This window comes from Cibotium barometz, chromosome 11 (assembly GCF_041138505.1).
Source record: "Cibotium barometz isolate CiBa-2024 chromosome 11, ASM4113850v1, whole genome shotgun sequence".
Classification (NCBI taxonomy): Eukaryota; Viridiplantae; Streptophyta; class Polypodiopsida; order Cyatheales; family Cibotiaceae; genus Cibotium; species Cibotium barometz.
The window spans coordinates 35,028,581-35,054,052 of record NC_141056.1 but is presented as its reverse complement, the minus strand read 5'-3'; the positions used below and the strand labels follow the sequence as shown (position 1 = coordinate 35,054,052).

General features: G+C 42.0%; 1 protein-coding gene across 5 annotated transcripts in view; it reads left to right on the top strand.

Moving 5' to 3' along the window:
• The first annotated feature begins 13,285 nt into the window (after positions 1-13,285).
• LOC147634110 (serine/threonine-protein phosphatase BSL3-like) overlaps positions 13,286-25,472 on the top strand; it is a 61,284-nt gene continuing 49,097 nt past the window's right edge. For 2 of the 5 annotated variants that reach the window (XR_015266977.1, XM_086805220.1), the window contains exons 1-3: positions 13,316-13,474; positions 13,655-14,192; positions 14,310-14,370. Coding sequence is in view for 3 of the 5 variants with exons in the window: in XM_086805220.1 (XP_086661346.1) it covers positions 13,736-14,192; positions 14,310-14,370 (518 nt within the window). In the remaining 2 variants the exon portion in view is untranslated. Of the gene's footprint in view, positions 14,193-14,309; positions 14,371-25,472 lie in introns of all 5 variants that reach the window. The other 3 variants (XM_086805221.1, XR_015266976.1, XM_086805218.1) reach the window with 3 other exon arrangements.

The window sequence follows — 25,472 nt, the reverse complement described above, 5'->3', positions numbered from 1 at the left end:
CATTTTACCCAATATGCAGCCCTCACAAACATGCTTGACAGGTGCCTCAAGCTTAGGCAAAGAAGACACCATTTCAGATTTCTGCAGGCGCAGCAAACTTGCAAAATTCAGATGACCAAAACGTGCATGCCACAGTTTTGCATTTGAAATAGCCTGCGTATCCATAATAGCACATGCTGAATCCTCTACACATTTGCCATCCATATTGAGCTTATACAGCCCTCGACATAGTGAACCAGATGCTACAATGATGTCACCACAAGAGAGATCATGAACAGTACATCTGTCATCCACAAATTTTACAACCAAACCTGTTTTGGCAAATGCGGAGACTGACAGCAGATTCTTTTTGATCCCTGGCACATACAATGCATCAAAAAGTGTAAAGGTGTTGCAATTTGCAACATTCAGCACAATCTGTCCAACTCCTTTAACGGGATAAGAGGAGTTATTGGCACAAGTGACAGTATTTCCTGTGGGAGCAGACTCAAGGAAAGTGAATAAACTGCGCTGCGAGGTGATATGCTTAGTGGCACCACTGTCAAAGTACCATACATCTGAATCTACTGCAGACATACATGTGTCATGCAAAGATGGGTCATAACTGCACTGCGCATTGAATGCCCATTCTGTATCTTGAACAACATTAGCAGATTCATTGTTAGAAGGAGAGGCATCTGCAACAGCCATACCAGCCTCTTTCTTCTTAGCCTCTTTCGCAGCCAGCTTAGGACACGCTTTGATGACATGATCATTTCCCTTACAGTACTTGCAAAATGTCTTCTGTTTGTCACCCTTCTTCTCATCTTTGTCTTCCTTCTTTGGTTGCGCAGCATTTGCAGATTTCTGCTTACTAGAAGAAAAGCCAGCTTTACCTTTCCCGCTTCTCTGACTAGCAACGAAAGCTTGATCTGCGACACGCATAATATTCCTGTTTTGCCTTGACTGGTCTTCTTGCAGCAAAACAGAAACTAACTCCTCAAATGATAAGGCATTGGGATTGCCTTTCATCATCAAGCGAAGAGTGGAAGCAAAACCCTGATAAGAATCTGGTAGACCATTCAAAACAGTCTGCACAAGTGAACTGTCTGACAGGATTTCATCTGCAGAAATGAGCTGCTCTTTGTCAAAAAGCTATCCATAGAATCACCTTCGTTCATATGCTCACTCTCCAACTGTTTTCGGAGGTAAGCAACACGAGCCTCATTTCTTGCCTGATACAATGTGGCAAGTACATCCCAAGCATCCTTAGAAGTCCTGCAGGAGCGAATATGTGGGATAATGGTACGTTTGACAGACAGCGCAATCAAGGCATGAGCCTGCGCATCTCTACCATCCCAACGAATCTGCTCTGCTGAAAGTGGTGGTTCTCGAACAGCTGCTACAGCACTTGTGCCTGCACCATCATCAACAGTACCTGTTTCTGATGTGTTTGCAGCATTCCCAGCCACAATAGGACGTGCATCAATACCCTGCACAATGTTCCATAACCCCTTTGCTACCAATACATGTCGCATCATATATGCCCACAATGGATAGTTGGTGCCATCCAACTTATCCTCAGCAGCCAACATGCGGAATACATCATTGTTGTCAGCCATGGCCAATGACTGTACTACTAGATGTAAATGTTGTCTGTAAGAGGTAAACCTGTATAAAATCGACCTGTGCTATGTAGCACAGCCCAAAACAGACGAATGGGCACCTGTCCTGCAGATTTTAATCTTGACAGAAAATCTGCACAGTAGGACGATTTTGCCTGCGCAGTACTTGGAATGCAAAAACGGAGGGCGAAATGACTTCAGATCAAAATTCTGAAGCGAACTAGCCCTACGAGCTATCCCACGGCATATACTAACCTGCAGACGCTCGTGAAACCTCGTCGCAATCGGAGGAGATGAAGCGGCAGGTGCCGGTGATGCTGCCCGGGAGGAGGAAGCCTGCTCTGATACCAATTGTTGGAATTAGGGTTGCAGGAATGCACACACAACTTCAAGAAGATGAGGAAGCTTGAGCACAACACAGTAGTGTATTATGAGTGCCAAAAATGAAAGATAACAAGCCCTAGAAGATAATGGGCGTATATACAATGCACGGGGGAAAAAACCTCCTAGTGAGGGAAAAAGTGCCCCGGCGGTCCTAAGTGTGTTCACACACATCACTACTATAATATGGTAACAGGTTTTTAATTAGTTCAACTCCTCCTTTTGGTTATGTGAGCATGGAAGATACGGTTTTGATAGGAACAATTTCATTACTATCTTTATCATAGAACTGAGTTCCCATGATTCTAGGACATGTATCCATTGTAGCCAATACTCTTTAGGGTCCGAAAGTGAAGTAATGGAAGTATCCTCATCATGCTTACACCTTTTATAGCTATGCTCATTCATATGACATAAGTTTAAGCTCTCCGAGCATGCTATTATATATCAGATCCTAAGTCATTAAGGTATCTTGTTCATATCTCTATAGGAATGGTTCTTTAGGTTCACCTTGATGGTACCATCCTCCTAGCGGTAGATGTCATCTCTTCCCCCCCGTTGATGGTACTATCCTCCTAGTGATAGATGTCATCTCTTCCCCCGTTGTGGATTCACATCATTTGACACATAAAAGAGCATCCACCAAGAATTACATCATAATTGATGGGCCTTCCAAAATCAATAAGAACAAATGTATGCTTCTAGGCTAAGGCACATGGAATTACTTCTACTTCTTTCAGGATACCTATAGGCGTTCCTAAATTGCCTTGGCTAATTTGAGGACAAATTTTGAAGGTTTTAGGGGCTTTCTCCCCATCTTCACCACATGTTTTTGGTGGCTATGCTCACTCTTGCTCCTCCATCAAGAATTGAAGTTATGGTCATGCCCTCCAATTTGATTATAATGGTGGCATTTATATCATCACCTTCGAAGTATTTTCACACAACACTAACAAGCATGTCTTTGTATATCTTTAGTGGATTTTCCTAAGTTTCTTGGTTAGTCTCAATTGCTTCCCTTAACGGACTTAAGTTGATTTTTCATCCATTGGTGTACTTCATTCCAAGCTTCCAATTTCCTTTGTAAGTTTTCACCCATAGAGATAGTCACAAGGGTAGAGAGGATTGTTCTCGAGGCTCTAGTTTCTTCTTTAAGTTCTCGCCTTATTCAAGGCACATTGGCTATGGCCATTGATTCTTTTCTTATTCTAAGTTGATGTATGAAGGCATTATCCTTAATGCATTTCCTTTTTATTGTTGTGACAACTACACCCACTTCAACTCATTTCCCTTCAATGTTTTCTTATATCATAAATTCCCTGAGCACACACTTCCCCTTGTGAATCTCCTCTTCCCTCAATATATGTAACACTCTCAAGTGTCCTAAGTGTTCAGGCTCTAAAGGCTAGTTATAGGTTTTATGCGTGTTCAAGCTCTAAAGGATCGTTACAAGTTTCCTCTTTCGTTCTGAGCTCTTTTAGTGCTTCCCTATTTTCCCATTGTTGTCCTTTGATTGTTGATCTTTTTTTGATTCTTGGCTTGAGACACTACCTTCATGAGCTACTTCTAGGATGGGATCTAGAGGTCTCGGTGTAGTTTTTTGTTGAAACAACATGATAAGTCCAGGATGGGATCTAGAGGTCTCGGTGTAGTTTTTTGTTGAAACAACATGATAAGTCCGGCATGACCCTCTATTTATAGTTGGGCCTACTATATCGAGTTATTTACTTTCCTTGAGCTTGAGAGATCCTCTCTCCGGTTAGGTTATTCTTGTAGTTTTTTGGGAAGGGGTTCCTCGTATTTTAGTCTCAATTTATATCGTCCTTCCATAGCTTTCTTAGCCATTTCTAGGAGTTCATCCATCCTTAGGATTGATCCATGATTGCTTTATGTCCCTCTTTCCTCATCTAAACGAATTTGCATTATGGGCTTGTGACACTTTTTGGGCTCTTTTACCAAGTTCTTCTACTCTATCCATGAGGATTGGTTCATCGAGTTTTTCCACACCCTGCTCTTCTTTTAAGGTCATTTGAGTAGAGGAATCTGGAACATCCCCAATCTCAAATGACATGATAGGTCCCTAGGGTCTTTCTCTTTGGTCTCATTTACCACCTTAGAGCTTTCTATTATAGGCTCATTTGGCACTATCAAAGGGAAGGCACAAGTATCCCTTTGATATTATGGTCCCTACTCTTTCTTTTCTCTTAGGGGTTTTTGATGTAGAAGAAGTTATGGACAAGGCTACCTGACCTCACAATTGCATGGCTTGTGCCCTTGTTACAATCTTTAATGAGACTTCTTTCTCAGCATTTGAAGAAGACGAACATAACAAACTGACTATTCCACCCCTTGCCAGGAGATGATGTACTCATTGAGGGATTTATATTTTTGTTGGCTTAAGAGGGAAGTCAAACGTTTAATGCCATACTTTATACACCTTCTGTCCAAAGGTGGTGGGTTAGCAATTATTGTTGCTGCCTTTTGGATTACCTCTCATTGGATAATTTTTCACTCTATGAGGGCCTTCATACTTCAAGTAAGCTAAGGGAGCTTGCCTTGGTGCATTAAGATCTCTCAATCGGTAAGCTCATGTTGTTATTTGCATTAAGGTGGTCATCTGTGTGTCTAGCATCAAATGTCCGAGTTGGGCCATGTGGTGTTCACCCCTTGGTGGTCTTCCAGCCACTGAGTCTAGGTAATCAACATAGAATTCAAGTGTGTTAGGAGGTTTATCAATAATTGGCCCAAACTCAACTAGCCTCATAGGAGTGGTTTTTGTGGCAAGGCTCGTTAAGGAGCTAATACTAGAGGTGGAATCTCCATGTCCCTATAAGGATTCCTAACAACAAGTGGGTTCCTGCTTGGGTAAGTTGCTTGCACCACTGGGAGGTCATGTTGGCAAAGCTAATGGTTATGGGGGTGCAGACAATGCTAGCGCTCCAGTTATCTTCATCATTCATTGGGAGTCGTAGCACTTAGTGGATTCATGATTTTTGTATCTATACCCACACCATTTATTTGCTCTTTCTCTAAGCATTCATGAGTTACGTGGTTGCTTCTGCAAACAACACACCATATCATTTCTCATCTAAGAACTAAATGAGAATGGCCCAACTCTCTAGTTCCTGCTTTGAGTCCTTTGATCATAACATGTCGCATGTCTTTAACACTCTTGGGTGCCTCGACCTTCTTTGAATCATGGCTCTTTTCACCGTGCTCCATTTTGGCCAATGATTTTGATCTTAAACTACCTATGGTTGGGATGCCAGTAAAGTTGTCATCAAAGTCTATGGCCATCCAAGTAACACTCTGATGCATTTTGGCATATAGTGCATCATGTCGTTTGCTTGCTCCTTAATCCTTCGAAGAACAATGATATGAGCTTGGTTTAGCTTAGTTTTTTATTAGTATGTCAAAATTCTTGAGATGGTTGATGTAGTCTCTCGTTATTTTATGTTCAACCTGCTTAAATTGGTAGAGTTGAGTTATTGAGCTATGCTTGGCACTCAACTTAGAGAATCCTATTGTAAAAGCTAGCTCCAAGTCTTTCATGGTTTCTCTTTGGGAATCTTCTAATAATTGAAACCAAAACAAAGTGCTAAAGTTAAGTGTTATTCTCTAAAGTTAACCCGAAAGCATTTATCTTAGTTTAAGGATCAGTCACCCTTTATATGGAACAGACTTATTTGAAAGTGGCTAAATGGTTGTAGGGATTTCCCATTCCATCAAACTTCAAAATCAGCTTGGCTATGAGAGAGTGTCTTATCATAGGACGACCATACTCCACTTCTTCCCTGAATCCCTTGGTGGTCCGATTAATTTTGGGATGGCATCGATGCTTCTTCTTGTTTCTTGGGTTATGTGAGTTCTAAACTTGGGTCTTTGTCAGTTCTACAACTAGCTCATGAGCCATTGTAGCCATATGTCTAGGTTCCATTATGGGAGGTACCTGAGTATAGGATGCTCCTACATATCCATAGGCTCACACCCCAAAAGATGCTTCCTTGGTTGTTTAGGGAGTACAAAGCTTGAATGCATCATTTTCCCATACAGGTCCTGGGTTACCTAACTTGGTTCTTTCCAAAGGCTTTTACAATACTAGTTCAATTGGGTTGCCTGATCTAGTTCTTTCCAAAGACTCTCACTTAATGGCTCTTATCCTTATGGAAGCTGGATGTTCCTCCCATATTGGGTCTAACGTGGAGGGACTTCAGCTTTGGTTCTGCAGTTAGTTTCCCTTATTCTCCTCTTATCCCTTATGCTTCTTAGTCTTGAGGTGATGTCCTTAGGAGAGGTCTGCACTTCACTTGACCTTGAAGTCCTATGTTGTAGGTCCATGTTGAATGGGAAAATTCCCCTCTACCCAGACCTTTTTGTCCTTCTCACTGCCTCAGCCATTCTTGGAATGTATGTGCTACCATCTTCACTCGCATACGCTGTTGATCGGCACAAGCTTTGATGGCAATATCTAAGTAGAATCAGGACAGAGGGTGCACAAATTTATCTGTTTTATCAAACATCTTTCCCGCCATGTTTGCCATGGTATTCAACCTTACACACACACACACACACAATGTTCCCAAATAACACAAATAAGGAAGTCTTTTATAGGTCTAGGAATTTACAAAGGAGATCACTGTCACACAACAAGAACTTCACTCAAGAATCCCTCACCAAATAGATGAAGGTGTGTGCACATGAACTCTAACCACCTGTTAACTACATGTGTTTGGAAACTTGTGATTTCCCTATGCGTCCCTCTATATGTTGATGATGTTAAAGAGGTGGCCTTGGACATCCTCATACTGGCTTATATTGCCTTGATTGACTCTAACTCTCCTCAGAAAGAATCTGTCTATCATTTGGAGGTTCAGTCACAATTGGCTCCATGTGAGCTCTTGAACTCTCAAGGACTCTATGAGGTCCTTGTGGCCTATTGACATACTAATGACTGGAAATTGGAGGAGTCTTGTGTTGGAATATACATATTCCCCTCTGAGTCTACATAGTCTTGTGTCCATTGCGTGAAGGGAGGATAGCTTTTAGTTTATCCAAGATCTCTAGTTCATGCCTTGGCATAGCTGGAAGTGACTGTCACTCCAAGAGCAACTCATTATGGTTAATGTAGATGGGAACTTTTTCAAGTTTGTGATAATAACCATAACGTTAGCACATAGGTCTCACCTTGTCGATCAAGTGTGAACTTGTTTCCCAACATTCTCACTAATGGCTTGTTTCTCTCTAGTATGACAAGTTTCTTGAGCTCTTTTAACCTTTCTTGATGATTCACCCATGAATACTTGACACTCGCTTGACTTCATTCTCACTGGTGGAACCTCTATAGGATTTATATCCCACATTACTGATCTCGTCTCTTCCATTTCTAAAAGACTCTTGGTTAACTTCCGAACTAGTGTCTGGCACAATGAGGGAGGTTAATACTACTTGTGGTTTGGTACTACTCCCTAATGTTGAAGCACGAAATGAAGTCTTGTATTCAAAGTTCAGGTTAGAATATGATTGGGAAAAGATTTGACCTGACCGCAAATGCATAAGAACTTGACCTAACACCAAAACTACTCGTCGGTATTCTTTTTGTGATGATTTTATGTTTTTTGAGTTTTTAATGGTGCTTTTTATAATGTTTTGGACGAAAAATCAATAAACTTATAGAAGAAAAGAAAAGTCATGCAAGATGCATATAATGCAATTATGAAAATTTTAAATATTTTCTTGTTTTTTTCCACTCTCTATGAATCCCCTCAGATCGGTAATTCGGATAATAGATGGGCAATCTGGATGTTGAACGATCCAAATAGGCTACAATCAGAAAAATTGGATCAATGATTCAAATTTAGCTATGATTTGAATAGTAAATTATTCGGAGATGGGATCAACGATTGAAAATGGTCCATGATTTGACCTTGGAATCGCCTGATCCAAATAAGGTAATGATTTGAAAAGATGGGCAATTCAAACACTGAATGATTTGATTTTTGGGAGGACGATCTTAGAGTAAGATGACGATCTAGACTTTTGAGTTGACATCGGGTCAGGTTGGCGATCCTAAATGGGGATCGATGCTCTAAAAGTGCATTAATGGTGTTAGCTGGTGCCATTTCTATGTACTTTCTAGGTAAATCAAAGGGTCTTTACTCAACTTTATTATAAGAGAATACTTTATTCGTACCTTGACATCCCCCATTCTTAATGCTTGTGTGTGGCACTGAATATCATTTACCGCATACAATTCCTCATCAACTACTTTTAGCCTATGTTCAGCGATTCACAAATTCAATGATTTGAATATGATTGATCAAATCCTGGCTGACGATCCAAAAATTATAGAGAACAAAAAGCACAACTTTTAAGGGTTTTTCTTATTTTTAAAAGTTTTTAAACATGATAAGGTTGCTTAGTAACACTCTAATGTCATGGGTTCCAACTAAATTTCATAAAAAAACAACAACTATAAAGATTAATGCCTTGATTGAGCTAATTTTGGCAAAAAATGCTAATGTACACTAATTTTCTATCTAATTACTCTAGGGCTAAAAATCTAATTTCATCATAGTCACGATGAAATTAACCAAGTGGAGAGATAACCTATGTCAATCACACGAGAGAGAGAGAGAGAGAGAGAGAGAGAGAGAGAGAGAGAGAGAGAGAGAGAGAGAGAGAGAGCTTTCTCTTCATTCTACCACTCCCATGAAATTAACGAACAGGAGAGAGAACCTATATCAATCACACCCAGGAGAACTTGCTCTTCATTCCACCACTCCTATGAAATTAAAGAAGTGGAGAGATAACCTACATCAATCACACCCAGGACAGCTTGCTCTTCATTTCACCACTCCCATGAGACAAAGAATATAACAAATTAATCAACATAAAACATATAAAAAAGATTAAGGTTAGAAGCAAAGCCTACTCTAATCACACAAATCTGCTCGTAAACACGCAAATAACACACACAATCACACAAAGCAACTCTAATCCTACTATAGAATACATCTCCTCAACATTTTATGAAGGATTTACATCCAAGGGCAAGATAATGTGAGAATAATAGAAGATTTTTTAGTTAAAAGAATAGCTCTACTTCCTTGCTCATCTAAGACTAGTTTGATCCTTGGTGACAGCGTTGCCATTTGTTTATGTCAAGAACCTTCTTACTCTCCACCAAGGAACCATAATGCTAGTGGTTAGACCACTTATCTTGGATCATGGAAGTACCTATTGGAGAAGCTAAAGAGGCCAAGAGATGTGCCAATCCCTCTTGTTTGAGCCCTTCCTCTAATCTCAAATCAACTAAATAAACCTTCCAAAAGGCAATGGTTAAGCTAGAAAGCTTAAACCACCTTCTTCTCCAATCACGCTCAATCGCACCCTCACTCAAGTAAGCAAGCATGCACACTCAACACATTCTATCCACACACAAACATGCATCCTACAATAAAGCAACCAAGAAGGTAAGAGCTCAAGAGAAGGAGAAAGCTCTGCAATCGAGAAATGATTGAATTCCCCCATTCACATTATCAACAATTGTATATATATAAATGGGCTTTGCTTGGACACCCAACTTAAGTGGGTGTCCATTGGCTCTCTCTCTCTCTCTCTCTCTCTCTCTCTCTCTCTCTCCCCAAATATACAAGGCTTATGGTTGGCTTTTGATACATCATTGGCCCATGGTCATCCAAAATGTGAATAAATCCTAGGCTAGAGGCGGGAATTTCGGATGTACAAAAAAGAGTTGATAGAATGTGTGAGTGACATGATATTATAAAGCAGGTATGCATTTCATCTCTCATGGTGTAATTTTTTTAGAGCAACAAGAAGTAGCCTACTATTTCACTTTCTAGTACAAAGGCAAAGTACACACATGACACATGCACTTTTGAAGAGTTCTTGATAAAATTGAGTATGTTTTTTTTAAGCCAACCATATTGTATTGTGATAACTTGAGTGCTTTCCAAAAATCCAATTTACCATGTAAAATCCAAGTATATTGATATGAAGAAACATTTCGTTCCAGAGAAGGTAATATGAGGAGAAATATAGGTTTCTCATGTGGATACTCTTGATAATGTTGCATATGTATTAATAAAGCCTCTTACAAAGGATTTATTTTAGAAGCATAGAAATGCACTTAGTGTTACAGATGGGATGAACATGCATTTAGGGGACAATGACATTAAATTCAACTCCTTTTATTTTACAAAGGATTTGTTTTAGAAGCATAGAAATGCACTTAGTGTTACAGATGGGATGAACATGCATTTAAGGGGACAATGACATTAAATTCAACTCCTTTTATTTTTGCTAGGAAATGACTTACCAAAATGGTGGAAACTCCAAAAACATTTTTGCTAGGAAATGACTTACCAATGTGGTGGAAACTTCAAAAACATTTTTGGCTTTTTTGTGTTCCATTTCTTGCCAATTTTTATATTTGCCTACGGGTGCTTTTCAACAGCATATTTGGTTGCACGTGTTTGCATATCGCTTGGTAAAGAGATTTCAGCAAATGGCTGGGAATATAACCCATTTATTTGGCGTTTTGTCCCAAGAGGACAAATTGCATGGTAGTAACTACTCCCTCTGGAGTATCTTAAGGGAGTATGTTAAAATTCAAGATTAAATGACCAATATGCTTGTGGTGGCATTTGGTTACACGCATTTGCATATCTCTTGGTAGAGAGATTTCAGCAAATGGCTAGGAATACAACCGATATATTCGGCATTTTGTCCCAGGAGGACAAATTGGATTGTAGCAATTACTCCCTCTGGAGTATCTTAAGGGGACATGTTAAAATTCAAGATTAAATGACCAACATGATTGTGGTGGAAAAATAAGTACGGTTGGCCGACAAACTCACTTGGTGATAAAATAAGCGTGGTGGCTGACAAACTCACTTGCAAAATAAGCGTAGTGGCTGACAAACTAGCCCGCGAGTCAAGAGTAAGCACGTTGGTTACATGCTAACACATTAACAAAACTAGCATGGTGGTCATGCACTAGCATGCTAGTTGGTAAAACTAACATGCAAGTTGGTAAAAAAGTACTCAACATGTGGGTAACATTCACACTAAGTTTGGTGGATTAATTCCAAGCGGATCTATAATTACAGGCAAATTACCCAAACTTTCAAGAAGCTGTAAAAAACTTGTAGAGCATTTTGCACTGCTCCTACCCCCATAAAATCTAATCTCTATTAGATTAGGGTAGGTGAGATAATGTGCTTGCAATTTACCCCTATCGTGTAATACAATATAAGATAAGTGCACATCTACACTATCGCTCAATACTGCACCCGAAATCGCACACACACACACACACACACACACACACACACACACACACACACACACACACACCTATTGTAATCATGTTTAGTATAAGAGTGAGGAGAAGTGTTTAGAATACACCAAGCATGTTGGTTAGAATATTTAGAAGGCCTCCACTTCTAGGGTTGAGATAATATCCCTAGATTATTACCTACATAGGTATATCTTTAGCAATAGTAGAAAGTATTCTTCCTATAGTCATTTGTGGTGTTTAAACTTGTGTGGTTTCTTCATATTGGTATTTGCTTATCTTTGCGAGATTAAAAACTATTGTACCTTGTGTAAACACTTTCTTGTTTCTAAGAAAGAAATTAGAGAGTGCTATACAATAGTCACAATGCTATGATAGCAGATGTGTAGTGTTATCTATCTATGATAGCTGTCATGTAGTGGTCGTTTTTTGAACAAGCCTTATGTGGGTTTGAGTGTAGACTAGCCCTTTTAGGCGGGTGGTGGGTCTAGGGATACTAAGCTTACAGGTTGTTATCATTCGTGATATGGGACACACACGGTGGTGATATGTGTTTGCAAGGTGATCTTGAGATCTAAAGACCTCATGCTATGGTGGTGCACATTTTCATCCTTCCTAAGCTTGGGGGTGGTTTTGTTTCGAGTTATCCTATGGAGGTGAGTCCACACATTGCTTTCTTGTGTCATCTATCTCTATGCTTGTGTCATTCCTTTGGATGCTTTTCTTGTGTCATCTATCTCTATGCTTCTGTGATTCCTTTGGATGTAGGGACGTCTTAGTGAGAATGTTACACATGAATGTTTTTGAAGCCATCTCACATGCAAACTTCCTAAAGGTTACATGTGTTAGTATCTCACTACATCATTTCCAATCGCGAAGATTTTCAAACTATTGCTTTTATCACAGTACTTATAGTTTAAGGAGGTTATGGCCTTTGAATTTTCAAACTATTGCTTTTATCACAGTACTTATAGTTCAAGGAGGTTATGGCCTTTGAATTTTGTTGCTACCTTTTTCAAGTGGCAATATGTATGTTGCCATGAGGGTCGATCATATTACTAAACTACTTAGAAGAGCTATAATTGAGGAATTTTTGAGAATTTATACTAATCACAATGTTGTAGAATTTGTTATAAAAGAAAATCTTGCATGATATTATGCATTAAGTCTTCATCAAAGTTGGCTCATGATGAGCATTGAGGTTAGAGCCCACTAGGGGATGGAGAGTTGTCACGTCAAAAGAAAAAGGTGAAAGATGTCTTTTTGCTATATTGTTTAAGAGCCATTTCACATTATGGGTGCACATAGGCTACTTAGAGACAACTAGGTTACTTGTGTTGCTACAACTATGGCATCTTCCCCATGGTTGGACCACCTTAGTGACATTTTCTTATTCACCCAATGTTTCATTGATTATTCCATTAGCATCTTCAATCACCACCACCACTAGTTTACCAGTAACATTTTGGAATAGTTATGAATTACTCAATCATCCTTGTCTCTATCGTTAATAAATCACTCAGTCATTCCTTGTCTCTATAGTTTTTGCAATTTCTAGTTTATGTCATGCATTCTGCTTACATTCCAATCATGCATTTGACAACAAGATTGTGCAAGGATGCACTTTGTGACAAGTAGGGAAGAGAGTGGGCAATTTAATGGGCACCTTCTATGTATTAAGGCTCTCGTTGGACAATTTGTCACTTTTTGTTTGGTTGTCGCGTGTGTAAAGACATCGAGGAATGGGGATTGCCCCTCAAAACTATTGATTTTTAGATGCATAGTTAAGGGCATTTTGATCGTAAAAAATGTTAAAATTTTTAATTCGACTGCAAAAAATTATATTTAAATGCAAAAAAATAGAAGACGTATTGATCCATGTAGAGTCCACACTTGGGCATCCCATATTTAAAAAAATAAAAATAAAAAGGAGAGGATAAGATTTAAGAAAAGGTCGTCCTCGGCCCATAAAGTGGGTCCTACTGTTGGGCGGTCAACTTATCAGCTGGCAGTGTGAAGATGGAATTGACCAGGATTCCATGCGCTCTTGCTGTTTGGATTGGAATAGACTGCGCGCGACTCTCGAGAGATCGATTTACATGGACAGCTTACAGCTCTGTTTCGCCATAGCCGAACCTGCAGAGAAGATCACGCTTTACGCATAAAACAAGTATATAACGTCTCCCATAGCCTAGCTCCCATCAATCTCTACACATATTTCTGGTTTTGATTCGATCCTCGGGTGTGTTGTTCCTTTTCCCTCTGCATCTTTGAGCCTTAAATCTGCACATTCACATCGTTTGGAGGTCTTCTTTTTCTGTTTTTTCTATTTCCCATAGTGCGTTTACAGGCTTTGTTTGCACGGTCTAGGGTTTCCTTTTTTCCACAGCTTTACAATGCTGCTGGCTTTTCATAATACTTCCCAACATGGATGGCATCGCCCTTGAGCAGTAGCGTTTTCTTGGGCAAAATGGAAGCCGATGATGCAACAGCAAATGGCATACATGAACAAGAACCCCAAAAGGACAGTCCTCCACCAGCGCCTTCAGTTTCTTCTTCCACGTCTCCCCCTCCCACCATGGAGAATGTTGGGGACACAAGCCAACAACCGCCCGTGCATAATCGATATGAGCAAAACCATGCACAGAGACCTTCCACAAGGCCTGGAGTTGCCCCCAACTATACTTCCATCTCGTCACTCTCTGACACCAAGGCAGACCATCCGGGGCCGCGCTGTGCTCACACATTGACAAGTGTAGTAGCCATTGGAGATGAGCACTCTGCAGATTATGTTGGTCCTCGGCTTATGCTGTTTGGAGGCGCCACTTCTATTGAGGATGGTTCACAGGCAGCTGGTCCACAATCTATCAGCGGAGGCGCTGGCATACGTAAGCTTTATCCCCCCTTCCTTATTCTGCACACGGCCCAGTAGACTTCATATTTAATCGATTGGAGAGGGTGGTAGTTGTTAGAGTTTACCATGGTTTTGCTGGTTGTTATCTCAGGACTGGCAGGCGTCACCAATTACACGCATTGTTATGACATATTGTCAAATACGTGGACAAGGTACATAGCTTTGTGTGATAATCAAAGTTTGAGAAGCATTTTATGGCTATTTCCAAGCTAGTGTCTTCTGAATAGGAATTTTTAGAGCTGTGAGGAGAACTGTATAGAAAGCCCGTTGGGGCTGTGAGTTGATTAGAGCAAGTATTTAGCTATTTGCTAAGGCTTGTAGAAAACAGATAGGTACTTGATGGCAAATGATGTTTCTGCACTGTTGTCACTTGCCAATGAAATTTTGGCCAGGTGGGAAGTCCTGGATATGTTGTATGAAAGCAGGAGACCCCATCAGATAATCCACAGTACTCAAAATGGTTGCCATGCAAGAAGCAGATGAGCCTACTAGATAAAGGCCAAAGGGACATTTCGTTATATTGTACCAAATCATCCATAGCCCCATTCCAAAAGAGATCTATTATAACTGGTGACTTGTCCGGTGTCATCTGAGATCCACTGCATCCTCAGCTCTATTGGATTGATCTTTGAGAGGACAACTGATGAGTGTGGAAGTCATACATTTTCAGCTATCTACTAGCTGACCAAGCATTGAAGCAACCCAAAAGGAGGATATTTCCTTGTTCGGCAAAACTCCACTATGTGTGTGAAGAGAGGGGGCATAAGGTGACTGACCATGCTGCGATGAATTTTATGCAAAGGTAGATGTCTTTGGAGGGAAGTAACAAACTGCAATGTGTACTATCCTCTCTTGTGGCAATCATTGATGGATCCACATGAACTCAGCCTCTGCATCCCATTTGACCACCAAGAGCATTGAATGCAGATGAGGCCTGAACAAGGCTACCACACCTGTAGGTCTGGATCTCACCTCTGTGAACAAACTTCCATACATAATTAATACTGTGGGTAGTCCTGTCTTTGGTATTTGGCGTATCTCTGTACAAAAAGCGACATTTCTCCCTCTATATGTATATGCAAAGCCTCTACGATCTGACCATTGTACTGCTACAGTTTGAGGTAGCCATGCACACTGCATCCATGGTCTAAGAGATTCTGCGTGCCTATGCAGGGTGTGTCTTTTAATGATAATTTGACCATCTCAATAGACACCCTCTTCCAACTACTCATCTTGTAAAGTGCAATACTCATAGGTTGAGTGCCTAGAACTAATTCAATTTTCTGATCAACTGCTCTATAGGGAGGTAAATTGTGCGTAATTCAATAAGAAAAACATCAAAGAAGTCACCTTTGAGTTATCTAAAACCTATTTCTCTGATGGATCTAACTCTATGGAGTGTAAAGAAAAATCACATTAGATGAAGGGGATCAAGAACACGACAACACACTTCATAATCAAAATTTGAAATCATATTATGGAGTTTTATTGAAGTTACAAGATTTGAGGGTTGAAGCACTAAGTCACCCTTAAGACAAAAATGGACTCCCTTCATGTAAAAGAGATGGACTCCTGACTGGCTATGTTTGAAGCACCCTTGCTTTCTTGCTCTATTTGCCGTCTACTTGGTGCATTTGGCCCTCCTCTTTGCCCTTTGGCTGAGCGCCCCTTGCACATGCAAGAGCTATCTAGTACAAAATTTAGAAGAGTCATAGGTGGGCACTCAAAGGCCAAATCTGGGAGAGCATAAGGGCAACTAGATTTAGATAAAAACGCAGCCTATGTTGGTTGCAAGACATGGCGGTGAGATTCGGCAAAAACGCAGCCTGTTCAGGCTGCGGGACAGCCATATAAAGCAACAAAATGTAGCAAAAGGGTCTCTCCAAGGGGGTGCTATAGGCCAGCCAGTTCATGGATGGAGGGGGAAAATAGGGCATCATTTTTATACATCCGGGTATATGTCGCTTCCTTGCTTGAGCCAATTGGCTACACCCACCCTTCTTCCATTGTGCAAGGATGAAACCTTTACCCAGTGCTTGACCACAAAGGTATGTTTTTTTCTTCAAGTACATTTGTGGCAGGTACAAAACATGTACTTTCAACATGTGTTAGAGAGCTATTTGGTTTCTTGGGAGACAACATGGTACACTAGCATCGATCTCTACAAGAGCATAGTGATACCATATACGATAAGAGGGGTGTGACCGCTCCTTACAGGAGGCCCACAGATCGGAAGACAATATACACACATTTAGAATACTTAACTTACAGGAGGCCTACAGATCGTATAGATCGGAAGACAATATACACACATTTAGAATACTTAACTTAACTGAAGTTAACCATGGAAACAACAACAACAAAATAAATATTGGAAATACCAAATATACACATGACACCAGCACTGGGGCCGGAAAGGCCCCCCTCCCCTCCCCCCCCCCCCTCCTCAATACATTTTGTATTTCTTGGAGTATTTATATATGTACGAGTGTCACGGGCCCGATAGGCCAGATTCCTCCATGACATGGAGTGAGAACAATGAAATAGATTTTGTCGATGAAGAATTAACTGTCGTAGTAGACCAAATCACATGCAGTCTCCCACCTTCACTGGGTGAACACCTGCCCTCAGTGGTCTTCCGGGATCGTGCACCAACAGGCACGCCCGTACTAACGCCTGGCAAGGTGAAGCATCATGGTGGGAGAATTACCAGGTGCTCCCAAGTCAGCTTTGCTCCCTGTTTTTCCTCATACCCACATGACTTTCACTGGCTCCTCTAAAGGTGAGGGCGCGGTTAGGGCAATCATGGGAAAAATCACTATCCCAATGGCCTTCTAAGGTGTAGGCAGCTGGAGGTGAAGCTTGCCTACACAAAGCTTGTAATAACAACATTTAACTTCAATTTTTATCTGAATTTGAAATAAAATATAGAAACAAATACCTGGCAAAGGTTTTAATTCAAATCTCAGCAGAGAAGGTCATTCCCTTTTTGTTGTACTCCTAATCGGTGCAAACAACAGGTACAGCCGGTACAACAGGTATTGCAGGTATGGTCGGTACTATTGGTACAGGTGCAGGTACAGTAAGTACTGCAAGTACTATTGGTACACATGTAGGTACAGTAGGTATAGTTAGTACTACTGGTACAGATGTAGGTATAGCAAGTACTGCAGGTACAGTTCAGCAGGTACAGATGCAAGTATAATAGGCGGGTATGACTATGCAGGCAGGTATAGATGCAAGTACAGCAGGCAGATGCAGTCTTGCAGGCAGGTACAGATGCAGGTACAGTAGGCGTGTGCAGCCCTCCAAGCAGGTACAGCAGGCGGGTGCAGCCCTGCAGGCAGGTACAACTGTAGGTATAGTTGTGCAGCTTCAGGCGGGTACAACACGGCCCTAAGGCAGGTACTGAATTCAGCCTTTTGGGGGGAGAGGCGATGGAGAGAGAGAGCAGCCAAAGCAGGCGATGGAGAAAAAAAACAACCAGCCACACGTGGGAAAAAGTACTCAAAAATGTTTCATGCAAAGCCTTTATCAAAGGTTATAAAACCTCAATACCCATTTAATACTATGGGGACCCACACTAGAAAATGTCCAGCCCTTCTTTTAAATGTGTGAACACGTTGTCTTATAAATATTAAGGTTGGCTATATCTTATAGATTTTTACATTTTGAAAAGGGAAAAATGATAATACTTACCACTTGTTCACACGCCACACCACCGAGTCAGCAAACAGCACTCCATGGTACACTGGGGGCGTCCCCGTCCAGTGTACTGGCATGGCATAACAGGCAGACACACGCAAACAAGTCATGCAAAAACAAATTTATGCATGCAGGTATAAATGCATGTGCACATATATGGACGAAATCTCCCTTTCATGAAACTTGTACAAGAAGTTCCTGTCGGGCACAAAATTGGCGCGACAGAAATATAAAAATATGTCTTGGTTTTCCTATGGAGTAACAGTCCCATAGGTAAGACGCCATCCTGGCCATACACGGGTGGCACCAACAGGCTCCCGTCCATACTTCATAGCATGAAGCAAGTCACACACGGGTGGCACGAAACTGGTTCCCGTCCATGTGACGCAACGTTGGTCACACACGGGTGGCACTAATATGGCTCCCGTCCATGTGACGCCAAAAGACTGGCCCTTTCACATGGGACAGTGGCTTGGCTCCATGTGAACATGGCACAAATCTGGCCGCTGTCATGACCCTGTGAAAGTGGAACAACATGAGTGTCAGCATGGTGGTTGGTGAGTAAGATAAATATTTAATGATTCGTACTTGGGTGCCCGGACAAATAGTTATATGTGTGGACATCCCTAAGTGTGAAGGGGGACCAATTGATTTATTATTTATAATGTTTTAACCTTGGGTGGCCCCTAGGCATAAGTGGCCCTTAGAAACTTTAATGAACATTAAAAAGGGGCCTAAGATATTTATGGAAGGGGGCCACTCCACTTTTGGAGGTACACGCCTCTCTCTTCTCTCTCTCTTGCTTTTGGGGAAGAGGTCGTGCAAGCTGGCTGCGTGGAGGAGAAGGGAAACATAGACGGGTTGGCTGTGTGGAGAGTAGCCGTACAGAACAGCAGGCCGTACAGAACAGAGGTCGTGCAGGTTGACTGGCGGCTGGTACAGGCGGTGCTGGCGACCAGGGTACAGATAGCAGGTACAGTCAGGTACGGTGCAGTTCTGTACATCTGGTACAGGCGGCGGTTGCTGTACGACAGCTGGTATAGGCGGCAGCTGCACGCTATCTGGTACAAGCGGCTGCAGTGCATCACCAGGATACAAGCAGCAACTGCAGGCGTAGACCTATACGGACAGGTGCAGGCTGACAAGGATAGCTTTGTCCAGCAGGTATAGACGGGTACAGTGCAGACCCGTATAGCTGTACAGGTGGCGGTGTATCAAATAGGCGGCGGTTGCAGAAGCTGACCTGTATGGATAGGTACATGCAAGTACTGACAGCTCTGTCCAGCAGGTATAGACAGGTACAGTCCAGTCCTGTACAGCTGCAGGCGGCGCATCATCAGAGTACAGTCGGTGCATAAAAAGAACAGTTGTTGGTATAGTTTTGAGGTGGCTGCAAGGGGGGAAAGTACAGACAAGTACACACGTGCTGCAAGTACAGATTCGTACAGACAAGTGCACACGTGTGATGCAGAGTTGCTGATGCAGGCAGCTATAAGTACAGACTGGTACGGTCAATCCTTCTGGAGAAGAACTGCGCATAAAAATTGGTAAACTCTGAACATATCTTTCTTTCTTTCTTTCCACTGGCTTATGTCTGCTACAAAGTTGTTTCTTTTGGCCCTTTGTGAGAGGAGGGGTATGGCAGTTTGAAGGGTGGAAACAGAGATTGGACAGTGGATTTGTACTTAGGCTGAGTTTGAAGCCATGTTCATGGAACAGCCAGATGTATGCTCAAGGCTGCCCTGTTGAATTGTCTTGGTTGATCAGAGGAAAAAACACAGTGTGTTGCTTTTGTGGGACACAGATCTGTATGTGAATCCTCTATGCTAAGAGGTCTTGAGGGCTGCCAGATTGGACATGCAGGTTTACTTTCTTTGATTGGCTTTGTTGTATACATTCCATTGAATTTGAATAAAGAAATACCGAAAGGGGCGCCAAGCTTTGGGGCCAACAGGTGTCGATTTCCTTTTAGTTTTGGAGCATTCTAGCTCCTGCTAATTTGTTATTTCTTTGGACTACCAGAGGCCGGTTTCAAGGTTCTATTGCCGGGACCCATCATCAACTTTCTAAAGGGGGTGGGCTCGTGGTGGTCTCGAGGAACGTCATTGCTGAAAAATTCAGCAACATGTCAGACACAGAAGATGAATATTTTTATGATGAAGAGGAAGAGCAAGAGGCCTCTCTTGAGAGAAATGAATCTGAGGATATTCTTGCAGGAGAACAGGTTGCAGTAGATGCACAATATGAGGATGTAAAGAGGAAGATGATGCTCAGTTTAAAAATCGTTTGGCAGGTGTAATGGATGTGTTTATGCAGTTCACTCAAAGTGAGAAGTTTGCTGAATTTATGAGATCCCGTTTTGAGCCTGAAAAGAAGAAGAAGAGAGTGCGTTCTAAGAACCCACCTCAGGGCAATAGTGGTGCCTTCCCACAGGATCCATCTTTTGGACAGTTTCCGAACATGCAACATACTTTTGGTGCCAGCTTACAGAGTTCCTTTTTCGGACAGCCATCTATTCCACAACAGTCTATGCATCCAGGCTATTTTGGTGGTGGCTTTGTGTTCCAATCCATGACTGGGGGTTATCCTCAAGGAGGCATGGGTATTCTAGGGAATTTTGGAGCTAGTTTTCAGCCTGGTATGCAAGGGAATATGTATGGTGGTATGCAGTCCGGAATGCAAGGAAACATGTTTGGGGGCATGTAGCCCGGAATGCAAGGAAACATGTATGGGGGCATGCAGCCCGGTATGCATAGTGGTATGTTTGGAAACATGGTTGGAATGTATGGAATGCCAGGTGTGGGAATTGGTAATGTTGACCCTATGATGGGCATGAATGCCGGGGGTAGCAATCTTGTGAAGCCACTTCCTTACGATAATCTAACGCCTATGGGTAAGGCGAAGGATTATAAGGAAGGGGGAGCTGCTGTGAAATTTGACACGTTCAGTGGGGCCAAAGATAAGCTAAAGGCACTTACCTTTTTACAGCAGTTTGATGTTGCTTTTTCTGGTGATAATTACACGGAATCCTCTAAGGTGAGAAAAGCTGCAACTTTTCTCAAGGGCAATGCATTGCAGTGGTGGTCCACTCTTCTTTTACAGGGCATAGCACCATCTACTTGGGTACAGTTTAAGCAGGTGTTCTCTACCGTATGGCTCACATCTACTTTTGAGGTGGATGTAATGACAGCATGGCACAAGTTGGATGCATCAAAATGTGAAAATCTTGAGGATTATAATAAGAAGTTTTGGGAAGCTTTACTTCCAGTTACTTCCTATCGTGCAGTGCCTTTGTCTGAGCAAGTGGAGAAGTATTGTTGTGGGCTGCCCAAGGAAGTGTGTGACTATTGCATAAAGACTGGAGTAACAAATATGTCTTAGATAGAGAATGCTATGACAGCAAATGCGTTACTCACTGGGGTCTCATCTGGATTTAAAGGAAGTAAAAGCTCAAGCAAGAGACTTGAAAAGTCAAGGCATGCTTCGTGTGATGCAAAAGGGTCTACAGAGAAGCGGTATAAGAAGTTACCAATGCCCAAGAGAACTCCTGAGGAGAGACAGGCTTTGATGGATGCTTGGAAATGTTTTTACTGTACAGAAGAGGGACATATGTCTTTTAATTGTCCCAAGCGTAAGTCCGAAAAGGACTCTGACACTAAGGGGAGCCCAAGTCTAAGAAACAAAAACCTTCTGCAGGGTTAGTTCCTGATCTTGTTGGGGAACAGCCAGGTGGTGAAGAGTCTGAGTTGTCCAGGGCATGGGGCAAAGTGAGAGATCAAAATGCCTTGATTTTCTTTGACACAGGTGCTAGAGCCAACTTTATTTCACCGGATTTGGCTGGCCGATTGGGGATTCGTGCGTAGAGGAGATGGGGCCTTTGTATGAGGCTAATATGGCTTGTCCTGGGTATGCAGAACCCGTTACTCCTATTATTGGGAAGCTCAGGCTTCATGTGCAGGGTTATGTGGACAGTGAGGAGTTCTTCATCATGTCACTTGATGGATGTGATGTTTTGTTGGGTATGCCATGGTGCCATAGAGTACATGCGGTGGTGGATACATACAATAGGAAGATTACTTTGACTCATAGAGAGAAAGAACATATTTTGGATGTAAAGCTAAAAGGGGAATCTGTTCCTATTGTATCAGCTTCGGCAATTTCATCAGTAATGAAAAAGTATCTTTCCGCGTACTTGATTTTTGTAAAGGATGCAAAAGATGATGAGTCTAAATCTAATTTGTCTATCAGATAAAGACAGGACTGATTTCTTACGTGAGTTCCACGATTGTTTTTCCGAGTCATTGCCAGGAGAACTTCCTTCGGAAAGGCCAGAAGATCATGCTATTGATCTAATTCCGGGTAGTACTCCACCAAATAGACCGCCGTACCGTGTTAGTGCAGCCCAACAAGAAGAAATTATGAGTCAGGTACAGGAGTTGTTCAATAAAGGGTTGATCCAGCCTAGCTCATCACCCTTTTGCTCACCTGTGCTCTTAGTGCAAAAGAAAGATGGTTCTTGGCGCATGTGTATAGATTACAGGGCGCTAAACAAGAATACCATCAAGAATCGATTTCCTATTCCGAGGATCGATGACATATTGGACCGCTTACAGGGCTCAACAGTCTCTAGTCGGATAGACTTGAAAAGCGGGTATCATCAGATACGTATTAGACACGAGGATGTGCATAAGACAGCATTTCGAACCACTTTTCGGCTATATGAGTTCTTGGTTATGCCCTTTGGTTTGACAAATGCACCTGCCACATTTAACAGAATGATGGACAGGATTTTTTGGCCTCATAGAGTGTTTGTGGGCACATTCTTTGATGATATGATTGTGCATTCACACATTGAGGAGGAGCATAGGAAGCATTTGGCCATTGTGTTTGAAGAACTCCGGAAGCATAGGCTGGTCATTAAGGGCAAGAAGAGTGAGTTCTTCTTGGAAGAGATACACTTCTTGGGGCATATTGTGTCTAAGCATGGAGTCCGTATGGATCCTTCGAAAGTGGAAGCAATTCTTAATTGGCCAGATTTGAGGACCGTGCATGATGTACGCAGCTTTTTGGGATTGTGTTCCTATTACAGGCGGTACATACGGTATTTTGCTGAGATTGCTTCGCCCCTTCATGCCTTAACAAAGAAGGCAAGTCCGTTTAGATGGGCTGATCAGGAAATTACAGCCTTTAAAAAGCTTAAAGAGAAGCTTACTTCGGATCCTGTATTGGTATTACCGGATCTCCGAAAGGCTTTTGTTGTCCAGTGTGATGCATGTGGAAACAGCATTGGGGCAGTTCTCATGTAGGAAGGACATGTGATAGCCTATGAGAATCGAATATTGCAGAATGCCGAGAAGCATTTACAGGTTTATGAGAAAGAGATGTTGGTTGTAATTCATGCTCTTTCTACATGGAAACACTATTTGCTTGGGGCTGATTTCATTGTGCAGACAGATCATTAGACCTTGCGTTATTTCCCCACGCAAACTAAACTTTTTGAGAAGTATATGCGATGGGCCAACTTTTTGTCTATGTTCCACTTCCAGATTGTGCATGTGGAAGGCAAAAAGAATGTTGTGTCAGATGCTTTGTCATGCAAGCCACAGGTCTCAGCAGTTTCACTTGCTTATCATCATGAGCTTGATGAGATGAAAGAGCAGTATGCCCATGATGAGGATTTTGGAAGGCTCTATGATGAGATGTCTGAGGGTCAGCGACATGATCATTATACTCTCAGAGATGGTTTTTTGTTGATGCATGGTAGATTGTGTGTTACCAGGCAATTGCGACTCAAGGTTATGATTGAAAGTCATGCTCCACCGTATGCAGGTCATCGAGGTATTGACGCCACGGTAAAAGCAGTCGAGACTTTCTTTTATTGGCCAACCTTGAGAAGAGATGTTCATGCTTTTGTTAGGCAACGCATCGTATGTCAGAAGGTGAAGTTTGACGGTCAAAAGACACCAGGGTTACTTCAGCCTTTACCTATTCCAGATAGACCATGGGAGAGCATTGCCATGGATTTTATATTTGATCTTCCACGTCAAAAACGGGGAATGATGGCATTTGGACTATCATATTCAGGTTTAGTAAGCAGGCTCATTTCATTCCCGTGCGTAAGACGATCAAAGTTGATCATATGGTGAAGTTGTTCATGGCGAACATCTTCAAGTATCATGGCTTGCCTTCGTCTATTATCAGTGACCGTGATCCACGGATGACGAGTTTATTCTGGAGAGGATTGTTTGACAACATGGATACAACTCTCAAATTTTCATCCACAAACTGATGGTCAATCGGAAGAGGCTAATTCTACAGTGTTAGATCTTCTTAAGTGTTGTGTGTCAGAGCACAAGCAACAACGGGAAAAGTATCGTCCTTTGGTGGAGTTTGCATATAACAACACCGTCCATATCTCGACGGGCAAGGCGCCTTTTGAGATTGTGGAAGGAGAGAAGAAGGTACCACCTATTTTGCACACAAAGGATAAGATCTTTGAGGCTGATCAGTATGTGGAAAACATGGATGAAGCTTATCGGAGAGTTAAGTTGGCACTCCAGAAAACTTCGCAAAAGTAAAAGAAAGCACCAGACTGTTACAGACGTGCATTAGAGTTTGCATTGGGTGATTGGGTTCTTTTGCGATTTGAAAAAGCTAGGCTCAAGAAGATGAAGGGTAAGCGCTTATTCCCTAAGTTGAGCATGCGCTATTATGGACCTTTTCAGGTATTGGAAAAGATTGGTGAGGTGGCCTATCGCTTGAAGCTACCAGATCACTGGAGGATTCACAATGCATTTCATGTGAGTCTACTTAGACCTTTCCATGGGGATGTGCCTGAGGATGTATCAGATGAGGCTCAGCCGGAAGTTGAGGAACTTGATGAGGTTCTTATTCCAGAGCAGATACTGGCACATAAGGAAAGAAAGGTACGAGGTAAAGTTTCCCGTCGCTATCTTCTGAAGTTCAAGAACTATTCACCGATGGATGCGAAGTGGATGGAGGAAGGTGACTTAACAGATTCACCTTAGGTTTTGCAGCTTTATCTCGATGCCTTTGAGTTGGAGTCGACTCTTGTTACGGCTCATTCAGGTTCAGTAGAGCATGGGTCTGGAGTATTGCCTGATGCTCAAGAGGGGGGTAGCACCTCCACTCCCTTGATACAGACAGGCTCAGATGACATCTAGAGGTCGCTTGGTGCAGCTTTTGTCTCACCCGAAGGTACTGATGGCTGACAGTACATCTGTTTATGGGACTTCTATGATAATGTGTACTAGTCACATTGGATGTTGTGTCAGGCGGCGCATCATCAGAGGACAATTGGTGCATAAAAAGAACAGCTGTTGGTATAGTTCTGAGGCGGCTACAAGGGGGGAAAGTACATACAGGTACACACATGTGCTGCAAGTACAGATTCGTACAGACAAGTGCACACGTGTGATGCAGAGTTGCTGATGCAGGCAGCTGCAAGTACAGACTGGTACGGTCAATCCCTCTGGAGCAGAACTGCGCATAAAAATTGGTAAACTCTCAACATATCTTTCTTTCTTTC